The following is an 18,348-nucleotide window of genomic DNA, read 5'->3' on the forward strand; positions in this document are numbered from 1 at the left end:
TGGACAGCATGTTTCTTAAAGACCAAATCTGTTTGAATTGAAGGCTCCAGTTCTCATCTTTTCAGCCAACCTTGTAGTTCAAGATAATGTGTCAAGATAGTGTGTCAATCTAATGTCTGAGCACAATCACTGATTTCATTCTCTGTTTGCCAATTACAGAAAGACCGGCTTGCTCACCAATCCCAGCATGCCCCTGGCCAGGAAGAGGAGCTTAACTCAGAGGTCAGTATCTATGGTCATTACAGCTCCTCTTTGAAGGACTATGTTGCCACTTCTATTGGCCAGAGTTTTAATAGGCTTTATCCAGAATGTCACTGTTGGCATGTGGCGTTAGCAAATGTTAGTCAGCCGCTTAGAATGTCAGTGGTGCTGCGGACGCCACCCCTCCCTGACGATTCTCTCCATGTCTGCTCAAATCACACAAACCCTTCATGAATATTAATCTGAGTGTGGCTTTGGTTAGAGGAAGGCAGAGAAGAGGGGGAGCGATAGGGGGAAGCGGAAAGGGACTGTACTGGTTATGGGAGAGAGGGAGCAGACTCGATCTATTCAGTGGCTGACAAGGAGGTTAACATGGTATCATGAGACTGTTGTGGAATCATGGAAAGGACTGCCAGTGTTAGGATTATAGGATGGTGTTCGTTTTAAATACCCTAGTGCCCTTAGTCACACCCTTTATTTAATGGTGTCCTCTTAAAAGCTAGGGTTGTGTTTACCCAGCCGTACAATAACCATATATGCACTCCACCCTCTGTGGTTTTGGGGTAATTTTGGATAATTTTCTAAAAGTTATCAATTATTTTGAGTAGCCCCATATCCCATCATTCCTGCTTCTTTAGTGTGCTATGCATGAGCTGACAACTGTGGCCAAGAGTCTCACAACAACCATTAGAGGGTGCTGTGGAGGGACTTTTACATCACTGTTGGAGGCACCAGCATCACAGCCTGAGAAAAGTATTGATTAGCCTTATACAAATGATAATGAGGCTGTGTTGTTGACCTGCCTTTCCTCTACCTACAGGCCCTGTACACAAACAGCAGCATCGATGAGAGAGGGGAGGAGGAGGTGGATCACACGTATGAATTGCTGCTCTCCGCCCAGACAGAAGTCCCCCAGTCCGCACAGGACCCCCCATCACAGAAATGTACAGGTAACAACACACTGATAGTGGGACAGGGAGTGTAGAAAACGGTTTGGATATTCCAATTCCCTTCATGTTTCCTGACCAATGGCAGTTTATGTGGGAGTAAACATTGCGCCCTCAGCCTGGAGAATAAGAAACACTTGCTAACCTTTCCCCTCTCCCGCATCCCAACCACTCACAGCCCTCATTCTTAACAGGATTACACCAGGGCTGGAAAGGAACAGGGGTCAGTTTCCAAACCGCTCCCTAAACCCCTCCTCTTTTGCTCTGTCTGGTAGTAACCCTGTCCCCTAACACAGCTATGGTTTAACCTCATCACCAGTAGGACAGAGACAGGAATATGCTGCTTACGTGTGATATCCTACTCAAAATCAAATCACGTACATAGTTTACAGCACGTATAAATGGAGCAGTGAAATGCTGTGTGCTAGCTCCCTCAACATTTGTAGTCATCTGGATGGTCCATGCAATATCGGGTGACTCATTCCTTAACTTTTGAATGACACCGCATTTCATTGGATTAAAGGGGATTGAATTAACAGCTAATTGGAGTCCCTCTCTGTTGATATAGATGTTTTAACAGTCCCCCATGGTTTCTGTTGTCACATTCATAATAAATTAATAGGATGTCATTAAACATTGTCATAGGAATGAATGTGGCGGGTCTAATTGCTGATGTAATCGCGTTTCCTTTTATGTGGATGAGACTGTTGGAGAAAGGATGACGTCCAATCCTTAACTTGCAGTCCTCCGTAATATTGTTAAGATGTTAAATAGGGGGCTTCCCCAGTGGTGCAGCAGTCTAAAGCACTTTCTCGCAGTGCTGGAGGCGTCACTACAGACCCGGGTTTGATCCTGGGCTGTATCACAACCGGCCGTGATCGGGAGTCCCATAGTGCAGCGAACAATTAGCCCAGCGTCGTCCAGGTTAGGGGAGGGTTTGGCCGGGGGGGATTTTACTAGGCTCATTGCGCTCTAGCGACTCCTTGTGGCGGGCCAGGCGCCTGCAGGCCGACCTCTGTCGTCAGGTGAACAGTGTTTACTCCGACACATTAGTGCGGCTGGCTTCCAGGTTAAGCGGACGGGTGTTAAGAAGCGCGGTTTGGTGGGTCATGTTTCGGAGGACACATGACTCGACCTTCGCCTCCCGAGCCCGTTGGGGAGTTGCAGCGATGAGACCAGATCGAAATTGGGGAGGAAAAAGGAGAAAAAATACAACAACAAAAAAAATATGTTAAATGGGTTGGTTGGAGGAAGGTTTGTTTTTGATGGCTGCTTCATCGGCAGCTGTTCTCTCTGTTTTAAAATGACTGTCTGAGGTTCGTCTGACCATGGTCACCAACACTACCCATACTACCATATGCATAAAACATTATCTTTATTGTACTTCACTTTCCTATTCACTTTGTATAATATCATTCCCGGAAATCTTGAGATGACTTAAATAGAAATTAAATGATATGATATTAATGGACTGCCTTACTCATGGTGACCTAACTAACTGCTGTCTGTCCTGTCTCCCCAGATGAGAACGCTACCTCCCAACAGTCTTCCAACAGTCTTCTACCTCAGGTATGACCTGCTGTGCCTCTCCTCCTTCTCTCATCCTTCCATCGATTTCCCATGCAATCTGTCATCTGAGTCACCGTAGAGTTTGAGATTCCAACAGCAGGCTCTAGCTTGCCTGTGCTCAGAGTATGGAACACTGACGAACAACAAGTTTATTTACAGCCAGCTAGCTACATATGTTTCCCTCAGTCACACACTACTTTCCTCTCAGTGGCACAGAGCACGACATTGACCCAGAGCACGACATTGACCCAGGGCACGACATTGACCCAGAGCACGACATTGACCCAGAGCACGACATTGACCCAGGGCACGACATTGACCCAGGGCACGACAGTGACCCAGGGCACGACATTGACCCAGGGCACGACATTGACCCAGGGCACGACATTGACCCAGGGCACGACATTGACCCAGGGCACGACATTGACCCAGGGCACGACATTGACCCAGGGCACGACATTGACCCAGGGCACGACATTGACCCAGGGCACGACATTGACCTAGGGCACGACATTGACCCAGGGCACGACATTGACCCAGGGCACGACATTGACCAAGGGCTACAGAAAAGGTCCTTTGGCTCCTCCACATGCTTTGACATGTTTCTTCTAAACAGTTATTTTCCCTGTATGGTGCTGCTCCATGGGAGGTGTAAATCTCTCCACATACAGGTACTTCATCAGGCAATTTGGCTGCATGACCGAGGTTCTCTGTCAGTCTCTCTGTTTACTGACTCTGGCCCCTGAGACTCCTGGAGATTTACAGCCTCACCCTCGCTCCTCTCCGCTCTCCATCTCTTTCCTGAGATGTAACTCGAGGTCCCTATGAAGCTGCCCTTTCTATTTATGATCCTATCATATCTATTTATACTGCCTTTTCATTTTTATTATCCTATCATGTCTATTTATACTGCCTTTTCATTTTTATTATCCTATCATGTCTATTTATACTGCCTTTTCATTTTTATTATCCAGTTAGCTGCCACAAGGTTTTATTTGCGTTGCCCTCTCCTCCTATAAACTGTAATCACATCGGTTTAATTCCCTTTTGGAGAGACTGTCCGTTTGCTGCCTAATTATAAAAAACAAGTCTCAGTGGCTGGCTGGCTGGCTGGCTGGCTGGCGTCCGTTGTCTTCTAATCAACAGCCAGCCATCTGAGGCTATCATCCATATTAGGTATGACGATGCACGGCAACTGTTGCTGGCGGCGGTAATGGAAGCAATCACTGGAACGCTTTCTTCACTTAATATCAGAGTGTGGGGTGAATTAGAGCTGTGGTAAAAGTCTGATTTGCTACTGTTAGTGTTTTATTAGGATCCTCATTAGCTAGTGCTAAAGCAGCTATTCCTGGGGTCCAGACAAAACATAAAACATGACATAATACAGTACATTAATCGAACAGCCCAAAGACAGAACCACATACAGTCATGTGAACAAGTAAGTACACCCTTAGGGAAGTGGTATTTTTTTACCCCCTCGTATTTGGACACGTGGATATTTGAGCTAAATTCTAACCACATTCATTGATAAAGGAAACCCAATTTAACAAAGCACACACACACAAAAATGTACTTTGAAAAAACAAAAATGCAATTTCCTTATGCAGAACAAAATTGTACACACCTGCCTTTGCCATCACCTAAAATGGCAAAAATTAGGATCAGGTGCTCCAAAACAGGTGCAAGTTATTATCAAATCATTATAGTACCTTGGGGGGGGGGGTCCAGCCTTCCATAAAGATTAGAAACTTGGTCTGTTTTGGTCTTAACTTTATGGGTGTGTGGTAAGACATCATGCAAAGATCAAAAGACCTCAGAGGCCCTCAGAAGAAAGATTATTGATGCCTGTGAGATTGGGAGGGATTACAAATCCATTTCCAAGCAATTTGAAGTACATCGTTCCACTGTCCGACAGATCCTCTACAAATGGAGTAAATTCCAGACCACTGGCAATCTACCTAGGAGAGGTCGTCCCACCAAATTCAGCCCAAGATCTGACCGAAAGATGCTCATAGAAGTCTCTGAACCCCAGAGTAACATCAAGGGATCTACAGGCCTCTCTTTCCACAATCAATATCGAAGTGATTCGATGAGTCAACTGTCAGAAAGAGACTGCACAAACTTGGCCTACATGGGAGGTCAGGAAGGAAGAGGCCTCTGCTCTCAAAAAAGAATATCAAGACGAGACTGATGTTTGCCAGACAACACCTGGGTAAAGACCAAACTACTGGAACAATGTGCTCTGGACAGATGAGTCAAAGGTGGAGTCGTTTGGCCGCAATGCCAGACGCCATCTTTATTGAAGACAAACACTGCCTTTGAACAGAAGAACCTCATACCGACCGTAAAGCAAGGAGGCGGTGGCTTTATGTTTTGGGGCTGCTTTTCTGCCTGAGGGCCAACTTGGAATCATTTAGTCAACCATGAATTCCATATGGTACCAGAGAATTATTGAGGAGAATGTGAGGCCATCTGTCAAAAAGCTGAACCGTACATGGATCTTGCATCAGGACAATGATCCAAAACACGTAAGCAAAGCTACAACAGAATGGCTCAAAAAGATGAAATGGAGGGTTATGGAATGGCCGAGTCAAAGCCAAGATCTCAATCCTGTCAATGCTGTGGGGGGACTTGAAGCGGGCCGTGAAAGCAAGAAATCCCTCCAACATGACACAGTTGAAGCAGTACTGTAAAGAAGAGTGGGGAATTCCTCCCAGTCGATACACTGTAAGACTGATAGACAGTTACAAGAAACGGCTACATTAAGTTATTTCAGGCAAAGGGGGCAACACCAGCTATTGAAGCTAGGGGTGTACTCATTTTTTTCCTCACTATGGAATTGCATTTCTGTCGATTTTTGATGAATAAATTATTGCAAAGTATAATATTCCAGTTTAATTAGGTTACCTTTCTGTCAATAGTGTTGAAGTGAAGATTACATGTCCATCTGTCAAAATATTTACAAAACAATACAACTTTCCAGGGGGTGTACTTACTTTTTCACGTGACTGTACATTTAAAGTTAGAATACCCGCTTTCGTACATTTATGCCTTAACATTCCATGTATCATGTACTCATAATCATCATCAATGTTAACGGCTATACTACACAGCCATTCATTTTCACATACATTTTTTCCGTACATGCTCTACAGATACAATTACTTTCTCTAAGCTGGCCATGATATCCACATCTCAAAGCTCCAGTATTCTCTAGACATCAGGAAGTCTCACGATACAATGACAGCAACAGTCCTTGTACTTTCAGCTGACTGAGGCCAATATTATCAACAGATACCGTATGAACTTTGAATCACACATTCAAGTCTAAGATCCTTAGCACAAACAGATGCTGGCAGGATCATGTGTTTACCATCCTTGGTCCTTCCGTTGGATGTCAGTGTTCTGCATAATCACATGATGCTGTTGAATGTAAACGCAACACTTCACTCACTGTGCTGGCAGCGGTGAGTGTGGTGGTTTTAGTTGTAATTGACAGCTGTCACTCTGCCCATCTCTCCACCGGTTTTCTCCAGCAGCGGAAGCCCACTGCCCCTAGTGATCTCGGACCTTCAGGCCAGACGGGCGACACCCTGAAGCTCCCCGGACCTCCTGTGGTTGGGCCGGGACGGACTGGCCTCGGCCTCACTGGTGGTGAGTTACACCCTCCACATGCTCTACCTGCTGGACGCCAGGGACCTGGCATGGGAGGTTTGTTTCTGAGCTCCACATTGACCCTGTAAGGCACAGTGCCCCAAAACCGAATCTTACAGAAGTAATTACTCACTGCTATACCCCTGCTATACCCCCAGGTCATGAGCAAATCTGTGCTCTCGGACTCTGAGGAGCCAAAGGAGAGAGGCAAGTTGCTTGAGGAACAAGCCTGACTTTGCCAAACATAACCCATGCATGTCGCTCTAACTGTAATGTGAGAAATGTATTAGCGTCTGACTCCAGTGTGAGATTGGTTGGGTTGGATTAGTGCTGCCTGGAAATTCCAGGCTCAGCAGCTCTGGGTCTGGATTATGCTTGTTTAGAACAGGTTGATTGACATTCAATGGCAAGCCAGCTGCAGAAAACTAGTTTGATCTGTCACACGGGACAGAATGCATGATCATATTTGACCATATTCCTATCGAAGAACCCCGCCTACTTACTTTAATACAGTACTAGTAAAGCAGCATGAGATGATGGGACAATTTCTCTCATTCTCTTCCCTCTAGTTCTTTGTTTATCTTGCTGCGTTCTCCTGTTCTCTCACACCATAGAAGACTCATACATGTCCAAGCAGGCAATAATCGTACACACAACACAGACCCATACTGACACATAGCCACTAAGCATGCTGTTTCTGTGACATGGATGTATGCTGTTTGGGGACTCTAATTGAAACAGAAGTGGGCCCAGTCCCTCTCCATTTCCATCTGAAAGCAGCTGCCTCTCAGGGATGGGAATTAGGGCTCTGCTCACGCACCCTCCTACTCTCAGCCGCCTCCCGTCATGTCTCTCCCCCTCCACATTGTGTGTGTGTGTGTGTATGTGTGTAGACTGTTCTCTCTGCCACCACACGGCAAGCGGTACCGGAGCTCCAAGTCTAGGTCCAAAAGGCTCCTTTAACAGCTTCTACCCCCAAGCCATAAGACTGCTGAACAGTTAATCATACACCCGGACTATTTACATTGACCCCCTTTTTTACACTGCTGCTACTCACTGTTTATTATCTATGTATAGTCACTTTACCCTTATCTACATGTACATTTGAACTCCATTATCTCGACTAACCTGTGCCCCTGCACATTGACTCGGTATCGGTACCCCCTGTATATAGCCTTGTAATTTTTATTGTTACTTTTTTAAACTTTTGTTTATTTTTGTATTTTTTAAAGCATTATAATATTTTCTTGAAAAAAAACTGCATTGTTTGTTAAGGGCTTGTAAGTAAGCATTTCATGGTAAGATCATGTTGTATTCAGCGCATGTGTCAAATCCGATTTGATTTGTATGATGGAGACATACTATGTCAGCAGCAGAGAGGGATCAGAGCACCTGTCACACACACTTTGCCTTCCTCAGCAGGAAGGAATCTCAGACGATGTCCAATAGATTCCACATGCTTCCTGTTTCACAGGCATCTTAGCATGCATAGTGCATTATGCTTGGTAAGATTTCACATACCCCATAGTGATAAAGTTATCTGCCATAGTCATAACAATATCCCATGTCTATCAACACATACATAAGAGGCTAGCATCACTAGATAGATATGCTAAGGTCTTAGGGCATATCTATTTTGTGAAAACCACATTAGGAAGGTATTCAGACCACTTTTTCACATTTTATTGTTAGACTTATTCTAAAATGGATTAAATCGTCCCCCCCCCCTCAATATACACACAATAGCCCATAATGACAAAGCAAAAACCAGGTTTTTAGAAATGTTTGCACATTTATATAAAAAAAAAACTGAAATATCACATTTACATAAGTATTCAGACCCTTTACTTTGTTGAAGCATCTTTGGCAGCGATTACAGCATTGAGTCTTCTTGGGTATGACGCTACAAACTTGGGACATCTGTTTTTGGGAGTTTCTCCCATTCTTCTCTGTAGATCCTCTCAAGCTCTGTCAGGTTTAATGGGGAGCGTCGCTGCACAGCTATATCCAGGTCTCTCCAGAGATGTTCAATCAATCGGGTTCGTCCAGGCTCTGGCTGGCACACTCAAGCATTTTCAGAGACTTGTCCCAAAGCCACTCCTGCGTTGTCTTGACTTTGTGCTTAGGGTGAACCTTCGCCCCAGTCTGAGGTCCTCGATCCTGAGTCGTCTCCCAGTCCCTGCCACTTAAAAACATCCCCACAGCATGATGCTGCCACCACCATGCTTCACCGTAGGGATAGCGCAAAGTTTTCTCCAGACGTGACGCTTTGCATTCAGGCCAAAGAGTTCAATCTTGGTTTCATCAGACCAGAGAATTTTTTCATGGTCGCTGCCGCCTCTAGAGATGCAACCTCTCTCATCGTCACTCAATGCCTAGGTTTACCCCCGCTGTACTCCCACCCTGCCATACCCTTGTCTGTACACTATGCCCTGAATCTATCCTACCGCACCCAGAAATCTGCTCCTTTTATTCTCTGTTCCCAAAGAACTAGACAACCAGTTCTTATAGCCTTTAGCTGTACCCTCATCTTACTCCTCCTCTATTCCTCTTGTGATGTAGAGGTTAACCCAGGCGCTCTCATTTGTTGACTTCTGCAACCGTAAAAGCCTTGGGTTCATGCATGTTAACATCAGAAGCCTCCTCCCTAAGTTTGTTTTACTCACTGCTTTAGCACACTCCGCCAACCCTGATATCCTAGCCGTGTCTGAATCCTGGCTTAGGAAGGCCACCAAAAATTCAGAAATTTCCATCCCCAATTACAAAATTTTCTATCAAGACAGAACTGCTAAAGGGGGCGGAATTGCAATCTACTGTAGAGACAGCCTGCAGAGTTCTGTCATACTATCCAGGTCTAAGCCCAAACAGTTCGAGCTTCTACTTTTAAAAATCCATCTCTCCAAAAATACGGCCCTCACTGTTGCAGGTTGTTATAGACCGCCCTCAGCTCCCAGCTGTCCCAGCTGTGACACCATATGTGAATTGATTGCCCCCCATCTATCGTCAGTTCGTCCTGCTAGGTGAACTAAATTGGGATATACCTAAGACCCCGGCTATCCTACCATCTAAGCTAGGTGCAATCTCACACAAATTATCAAGGAACCTACCAGGTACAACCCAAAATCCATAAACATGGGCACCCTCATAGATATTATCCTGACCAACTTGCCCTCTAAATACACCTCTGCTGTTTTCAACCAGGATCTCAGCGATCACTGCCTCATTGCCTGCATCCGTAATGGGTCAGCGGTCAAACGACCTCCTCTCATCACTGTAAAATGCTCCCTGAAACACTTCAGCGAGCAGGCCTTTCTAATCGACCTGGCCGGGGTATCCTGGAAGGATATTGACCTCATCCCGTCAGTAGAGGATGCCTGGATATTTTTTAAAAATGCCTTCCTAACCATCTTAAATAAACATGCCCCATTCAAGAAATTTAGAACCAGGAACAGATATAGCCCTTGGTTCTCCCCAGACCTGACTGCCCTTAACCAACACAAAAACATCCTATGGCATTCTGCATTAGCATCGAACAGCCCCCGTGATATGCAGCTGTTCAGGGAAGCTAGAAACCATTATACACAGGCAGTTAGAAAAGCCAAGGCTAGCTTTTTCAAGCAGAAATTTGCTTCCTGCAACACTAACTCAAAAAAGTTCTGGGACACTGTAAAGTCCATGGAGAATAAGAACACCTCCTCCCAGCTGCCCACTGCACTGAAGATAGGAAACACTGTCACCACTGATAAATCCACCATAATTGAGAATTTCAATAAGCATTTTTATACGGCTGGCCATGCTTTCCACCTGGCTACTCCTACCCCTGTCAACAGCACTGCACCCCCAACAGCAACTCGCCCAAGCCTTCCCCATTTCTCCTTCTCCCAAATCCATTCAGCTGATGTTCTGAAAGAGCTGCGAAATCTGGACCCCTACAAATCAGCCGGGCTAGACAATCTGGACCCTTTCTTTCTAAAATTATCTGCCGAAATTGTTGCCACCTCTATTACTAGCCTGTTCAACCTCTCTTTCGTGTCGTCTGAGATTCCCAAAGATTGGAAAGCAGCTGCGGTCATCCCCCTCTTCAAAGGGGGGGACACTCTTGACCCAAACTGCTACAGACCTATATCTATCCTACCATGCCTTTCTAAGGTCTTCGAAAGCCAAGTCAACAAACAGATTACCGACCATTTCGAATCTCACCATACCTTCTCTGCTATGCAATCTGGTTTCAGAGCTGGTCATGGGTGCACCTCAGCCACGCTCAAGGTCCTAAACGATATCTTAACCGCCATCGATAAGAAACATTACTGTGCAGCCGTATTCATTGATCTGGCCAAGGCTTTCGACTCTGTCAATCACCACATCCTCATCGGCAGACTCAACAGCCTTGGCTTCTCAAATGATTGCCTCGCCTGGTTCACCAACTACTTCTCTGATAGAGTTCAGTGTGTCAAATCGGAGGGTCTGTTGTCCGGACCTCTGGCAGTCTCTATGGGGGTGCCACAGGGTTCAATTCTTGGACCGACTCTCTTCTCTGTATACATCAATGAGGTCGCTCTTGCTGCTGGTGAGTCTCTGATCCACCTCTACGCAGACGACACCATTCTGTATACTTCCGGCCCTTCTTTGGACACTGTGTTAACAACCCTCCAGGCAAGCTTCAATGCCATACAACTCTCCTTCCGTGGCCTCCAATTGCTCTTAAATACAAGTAAAACTAAATGCATGCTCTTCAACTGATCGCTACCTGCACCTACCCGCCTGTCCAACATCACTACTCTGGACGGCTCTGACTTAGAATACGTGGACAACTACAAATACTTAGGTGTCTGGTTAGACTGTAAACTCTCCTTCCAGACCCATATCAAACATCTCCAATCCAAAGTTAAATCTAGAATTGGCTTCCTATTTCGCAACAAAGCATCCTTCACTCATGCTGCCAAACATACCCTTGTAAAACTGACCATCCTACCAATCCTCGACTTTGGCGATGTCATTTACAAAATAGCCTCCAATACCCTACTCAACACATTGGATGCAGTCTATCACAGTGCAATCCGTTTTGTCACCAAAGCCCCATATACTACCCACCATTGCGACCTGTACGCTCTCGTTGGCTGGCCCTCGCTTCATACTCGTCGCCAAACCCACTGGCTCCATGTCATCTACAAGACCCTGCTAGGTAAAGTCCCCCCTTATCTCAGCTCGCTGGTCACCATAGCATCCACACGCTCCAGCAGGTATATCTCTCTAGTCACCCCCAAAACCAATTCTTTATTTGGCCGCCTCTCCTTCCAGTTCTCTGCTGCCAATGACTGGAACGAACTACAAAAATCTCTGAAACTGGAAACACATCTCCCTCACTAGCTTTAAGCACCAACTGTCAGAGCAGCTTACAGATTACTGCACCTGTACATAGCCCACCTATAATTTAGCCCAAACAACTACCTCTTTCCCAACTGTATTTAATTTATTTATTTATTTTGCTCCTTTGCACCCCATTATTTTTATTTCTACTTTGCACATTCTTCCATTGCAAAACTACCATTCCAGTGTTTAATTTGCTATATTGTATTTACCTTGCCACCATGGCCTTTTTTGCCTTTACCTCCCTTCTCACCTCATTTGCTCACATTGTATATAGACTTGTTTATACTGTATTATTGACTGTATGTTTGTTTTACTCCATGTGCAACTCTGTGTCGTTGTATCTCTCGAACTGCTTTGCTTTATCTTGGCCAGGTCGCAATTGTAAATGAGAACTTGTTCTCAACTTGCCTACCTGGTTAAATAAAGGTAAAATAAATAAATAAGAGCTAAGTATGCTCTCCAATCTGAGTAACGAAAAGCAATTTCTCCAGGGCCTGGAAATAAATGGACTTTGGGCCAACAGACTGTCTGCGACATCAAACATAGCAGTAACTGTAGACTTAGCATGACATCACTTTTAAAACGCTCAGCTCACAAGGCCAAATTAAACACACACACATGTTCTGTAACCAGTGACCTCATCCCTCCATAAAAGCTGTCTAAATATCCGTTTGTCTTTCATTAGGGGTCACTGACTGGCTCATTGTTTCCAGCCCCCGTCGGACCGTTGAATCGTGGGTAGGATAGTCGTCTGGGTCCTGGGGGTTTAAGGAAAGGCTTCCTGGAGCTGGGACGATAAACCGAAAAATGATCGACACAGACCGTACCGATCACGTATCGCAGACATTTTGCTGATATTGTTCATTGCAATAAGTAGCCTGTACTAGAGAAATGTGAAGTTTGAAATGAAATAAGTCATGGGTGATTTGTTAATTAGTGATGATGGGTGATTTGTTAATTAGACAATTGATGGCTACAACCATCAAACTAGTAGAAGTACCAAGGGACTCTTCATATAATTGATTAAAATGCCTTAATTAGTATGGCATGTTCAAAAGAAACAAAGTTTTTAAAAACCGACACGTTCTCCTTTCTTTTTGATGACCAATTTACCCCTTTTACCAAAGAGCACCTTCTATCTACCAAAATGTACTATTGTGTACCTTAGTAGCGCTTCCCTTCCTCCTCTTTCTAAAAGTACAAACTAGTAGTAGTAGTTTAAAGGATAATAAAATCAACTGTGGGGCACATTCATTTTTACAAACGTATCATTCTGTTTATCGATACTGCATCAATTCAGGATTTTATCACAATTTATAAGGAGTTTTGGCCATATCGCCCAGCTCAGCACAGTGGAGTATTGTTGAAGGGAGCCATAGCGATTTGCTCATTGGGCGTTCACAATCTCCAGCTTCCAAGGACAGGGTGGGTGTTTGGCTGTGGTTTCCATATGTTTATACGCCCACACTGCCACACATATCTTTCCTAATTGAGCAGTAGGCAGCTGAGCGTAGATGGGCACAGGGCGTTGGTACTCTGCCTCACTGCAATCGGCCTGTAAGCTAAACAGTGTACCAGTGTATCATAGTGTACCAGCTCCTAGTTGAGCTGTATTCATCACCACCCAGCTGACTTACAGGGGGAGTAACTGTTACTCTTTCCCCTGGACAGATATTCATCTCTAACGCAACAGCTCTTTATAGAGTTTAATATATCCCTTTGATAGATGTTTGAATGACAATGGTATTGGCAACCCTATGTCCTGTTGAGAGAGAATGCTTGGTGTAACTGCAGTCCCGGTCTATCTGTCCTCTGCTCTGAAGGAAAAACTAAAACAGAGCGACTGGATCACTGCCCCGCTGTTACGTCACTGACACTGTCCCAGTTTCCCTGTCACCAAACACCACGACCCTCTCACCCTGAATGTCAGAGTGGCAGTGAGAACACACACACACACACACACACACACACACACAGAGAGCAGCCCCCCACCCTACTCCAACACACAAACACTTACCATGTGACTCCGAAGCCTAATTATCAGAATTGTGGCAAAGAGTCAGACTTTCGAGTGGATCGAGTGATCCCAGAGTTTCCATTCCCGGAGCTGCAGTCAGCGGCTAGTCAGTCCAGTGTGGGGCTAGTCAGTCCAGTGTGGGGCTAGTCAGTCCAGTCAGCGGCTAGTCAGTCCAGTGTGGGGCTAGTCAGTCCAGTGTGGGGCTAGTCAGTCCAGTCAGCGGCTAGTCAGTCCAGTGTGGGGCTAGTCAGTCCAGTGTGGGGCTAGTCAGTCCAGTGTGGGGCTAGTCAGTCCAGTCAGCGACTAGTCAGTCCAGTGTGGGGCTAGTCAGTCCAGTGTGGGGCTAGTCAGTCCAGTCAGCGGCTAGTCAGTCCAGTGTGGGGCTAGTCAGTCCAGTCAGCGGCTAGTCAGTCCAGTGTGGGGCTAGTCAGTCCAGTCAGCGGCTAGTCAGTCCAGTGTGGGGCTAGTCAGTCATACAGCTACAGCTTTGTCTCAACAGCTCCGGCTCATGAAGTACTAGCTAGCAGGGAGGGACAGAGGGGGGAGCTTGACAGGCAGAAGGGGAACAGAGGCACAACCTGGCTCAACTCTCAACCTGTGATTTGATGGCGGAAAAACAGACTTGGGTGGCAGTAGCTCCTTGGAGAGAGAGTGAGAGAGAGAACCTGTTTTTGTAAGGTAAAAAGTGAATTGTTTTCAACTGAATCAGCTGTACAGAATATGTGAGCAGGGATTATTTTCATACTATAGCTCAAGGCGGAGGAAGTACTTTCTGTTTGTTCTCATGTTTGTCTGTCTGTGTGTGTGTGTGCCCTTACACACTGTATATGCAGTATGCTTGTTGTCTTGCTCATATCCTGTTTCTTCCTCTGCTGATTTTCTTAAGGGATTCCTCAGTGCTGTATCATTTCTGTGGTACCTGACCTCATACAGGGGCTGCAGCTGGTTAGCTCATAGGGGTTGAGAGACTGAGAGAGACAGGGATGGAAAAAGTGAATGAACTGCAGAGCATTGAGTAATGTAACAATCTTCCAAGCACCCAGAGAGATGTCAGATGGCTGCAAGCTGGGATTGGAATTCTGTAACTCTCCAAGTGCTACGGACAGCATTCTCTAGATCCGCCTCTCCCTCTTTCCCTCTCTCTTATGCCCGCTTGAAAACAATTACCGATCTGTTTCTGGGGCTGTGTGGGCGTTGTTCCTAATAGCCCTGCTAGATATCTCCCCTCAGTCTCAGTCCGGCCTCCTGCCTCCTCGGGTGCACCATTCCTTACTCCCTGCTTCCTCTTCTTTAGTCTCTCCACCTAACTCTTTCTCTCCTCTCTACTCTCTAGATAACTCCTTGCTCGGCCAGGACCTGGTCGCAGTACCTGAAGTGTTCACAGGCCTCCTGCACGGATCCTCGCCCGTCTTTGACTGTCGGGAGGAGTCCATCAGCAGCCTGCCAGGTGGAGTACTGACACAGTCCAGCCAAGGCCAACAGCCGGCGCCAGCTCCAACAGCACCCGCCAAAGCAACAGAAGCTCCGCCTCCTCCAAACAATCCAATCGACATGTCTGCCGTCCTGACAGACTGTGACCCCAAAGCTATCTATGCCACCGTGTCCAAGGGGGAGCCCAGGGACAGAGACAGGGACATGGGGTCTGGGGCTGTGCCTGCTGGCAGGATGCGCCCCCCTGGGGATTTGAAGCTGGCTCGCAGCTTTTCCAAGTCGGACTCAGACCTGCTGGTGTCGCCGCCTAGCGAGGAGGAGGGAGGGCTGGGCAGCCGCAGTGAGTCCGTCTCGAACTGCAGCGCAGCCAAAAAGAGGCTGGAGAAGTCGCCCTCGTTTGCCTCTGAATGGGACGAGGTAAGAGCTCAGCCTTACTGTCAGTTTGTTAGATGTTATTATATGGCTGTTGCTGTTGATGCAGTTACATGCCCTCTACCATAGAAATAACTCAAGCCCACCAGCACTATAGGCCAGGAATCCAGGGGGAATTGTATACCATAGTGTCTGAAGTGACTCTAGATCTCATCATGGAGTTTCCAGACAGAGTTGGAGGGGTTATGCTGTGTTTAGCTGCTACCGTCAGGAACATTAGGCATGCATGAGTGATATCCACACAAATCCCTCTCTTTAGCCAAGTTAGCTCTCCTTCATGAAATCATTAATATCTGCCATTTTCTGCCTGAGAACTGCATAATAACCCTGCTGGAATAGGAACCCAACCCGGTCTATCACTGCAGTAAGTCATCCTGTCGGTGAGAAGATCATTTTCTTGATTTTATATATCCAGCCATCCAGAACTGAAATAGCCTGTCAGAGGGGCAGATAACGAAGAATAAAGAGCCGGGGAGAGAAAGAGAGCGATTAGAAGTGACGAAAAGATGCGGATATAAAGTAAGGAAGAGCGGAAAAAGTAACAGGATAGAGATAGGCCTAGACAAAAGGTTGGAAAGTGAGAGGAGGAGAGGGCCATTGAGCTGCAGCTCTTTCCTCCATTCAGGACTGACCTCGGCTCCTCGGGTTGCCATGGCGTTACACTCCAACCTAACCTGAGTTCCCCTGGAAATGGACACACTGTTTATAGAGCTGCCTGGAATACACACACACTCTTTCCATTCAGTATTCTAAAATAGAGCCATTTACAATAATTGTTATCCGCAACAAATTGTAAATGCCTGTAACTGCACCATTGTCATTTTGAGATGCAATATGCATGGATCGTTGAATCCACCTTACACTTCCCTCTATTTAATGATTCAGTATTTAAATCCATTGTCTGCAAACTGTCAGTGTTACAGTTCCACATGACTCTATTCCCCTGTTCTGTCTGTGGCAGAATCATGCCATGATGCATCTGTGATGCCAGGCAGAGAGAGTAAGCCAGGGGCTCAAGTAGCAGCCTCTACACAGTGACCAGATCACGTTGCTCTGCGGTCAGTTGGTGTTCCTTTACACAACTCTAGAGGTGTGGTCGATATCTTGGCTCATCTTTTCTGTGGTTAGTATGCAGGTGGCCGGTGCAGAGCCTGCCTGTGTGCCCCCGACCTTGAGTGTCCTGCACAGCAGTAGACTTCTATAATGAACACAAATATAAACACAATATGTAATGTGTTTGTCCCATGTTTCATGAGCTGAATTAAAAGATCCTGGAAATGTTCCATATGCACAAAAAAACATATTTTTCTCTTATTTTGTGCACAAATTTGTTTACATTGCTGTTAGTGAGCATTTCTCCTTTGCCAAGATAACCCGTACACCTAACAGGTGTGGCATATCAAGAAGCTGATTAAACGGCATGCTGATTACACAGGTGGACCTTGTGTTGGGGACAATAAAAGGTCACTCTAAGATGTGCAGTTTTGTCACACAACACAATGCCACAGTTTTGAGGGAGTGTGCAATTGGCATGCTGACAGCAGGAATATCCACCAGAGCTGTTGCCAGAAAATTTGTTCATTTCTCTACCATAAGCCGCCTCCAACGTCGTTTTAGTGAATTTGGCAGTACGTCCAACCAGCCTCACAACTGCAGACCATGTGTAACCACGCCAGACCAGTACCTCCAAATCTGGCTTCCTCGCCTGCGGGATCGTCTGAGACCAGCCGCCCGAGCAGCGAATGAAACTGAGTAGTATTATGTCTGTAATAAATTCCTTTTGTGAAGGAAAACTAATTCTGATTGGCCTGGCCTTTCTCCCCAAAGGGTGGGCCAGTCTCCCATGTGGGTGGGCCTCCCATGGCTGCACCCCTGCCCAGTAATGGGAAATCCATAGAGTAGGGCCTAATTAATTTATTTCAATTGACTGATTTCCTTGATATGAACTGTAACTCAGTAAAATCGTTGAAATTGTTCCATGTTGCGTTTTTATATTTTTGTTCAGTATAGAGGACCCCTTTTCCTGACCTCACCAGGAGGGGTGGCGGAGCAGGAGAGAATTGTTTTTGTTCCATCATCCAAAATAATTGATAATCGACCCCAAGTAGAACCTTTTTGTGTCCCGCCTCCATCTCAACTGAGGGTAATGATAACAACAGCTTGGCGAAAGCTCTATCCATAATGGCACCTTATTGACTATATATCGTGCACTACTTTTGGCCAGGGCTTTATATAGGCCTAGGGAATAGGGTTGACTCTGACTCCGCCCCAGTATTATAGCCGACAGCTGTAGAGAGGAATTGGGGGGGCAGTCAGTGAGTGTGACACACCACCACTCAGGGAACTGAACCACAGATCATTATCTCAAAACCCTGTTTATCTGAGCCAGTGACACCTCTCCTCAACATACTCACCTATTTAATAGCCCTCATCTAGAAAGACTATTTTACTCTGACAGAGTGGAGGGTGAAAATGACCTGAAGAGAACAGACTTTTGAACGATGACCCCACTCATAAAATTCTGTTTGCACAGCTGTAAGACAAGACCACTGTAAGAAATGATTACGTAAACCCTACTTTCATGAAGCAACTGTTGAAATGTTTGCTCTGAACGGTCCGCTTCACAACCGTCGTCAAAGTCATTCAGAGTTCACCTTCCAAGTAGATGCGTCGTTTTCCGATATCGAGTTACTTCAGTTGACTAACAAGACTTGCATGCTCTCTCAA

At 45.9% G+C, this 18,348-nt stretch overlaps 1 protein-coding gene across 9 annotated transcripts in view; it reads left to right on the forward strand.

Annotated features, from left to right (window-relative positions):
* The window catches only part of LOC110492183 (ankyrin repeat and SAM domain-containing protein 1A), a 114,045-nt gene that overhangs the window by 55,717 nt on the left and 39,980 nt on the right, over positions 1-18,348 (forward strand). For 6 of the 9 annotated variants that reach the window (XM_036947136.1, XM_036947143.1, XM_036947144.1 and 3 more), the window contains 5 exons: positions 160-222; positions 1,022-1,151; positions 2,671-2,717; positions 6,254-6,371; positions 15,092-15,606. In XM_036947136.1, coding sequence (XP_036803031.1) covers positions 160-222; positions 1,022-1,151; positions 2,671-2,717; positions 6,254-6,371; positions 15,092-15,606 — 873 coding nt within the window. The remainder of the gene's footprint in view (positions 1-159; positions 223-1,021; positions 1,152-2,670; positions 2,718-6,253; positions 6,372-15,091; positions 15,607-18,348) is intronic. The other 3 variants (XM_036947137.1, XM_036947138.1, XM_036947139.1) reach the window with 3 other exon arrangements.

The sequence above is a fragment of the Oncorhynchus mykiss genome, chromosome 16, assembly GCF_013265735.2.
Source record: "Oncorhynchus mykiss isolate Arlee chromosome 16, USDA_OmykA_1.1, whole genome shotgun sequence".
Classification (NCBI taxonomy): domain Eukaryota; kingdom Metazoa; phylum Chordata; class Actinopteri; order Salmoniformes; family Salmonidae; genus Oncorhynchus; species Oncorhynchus mykiss.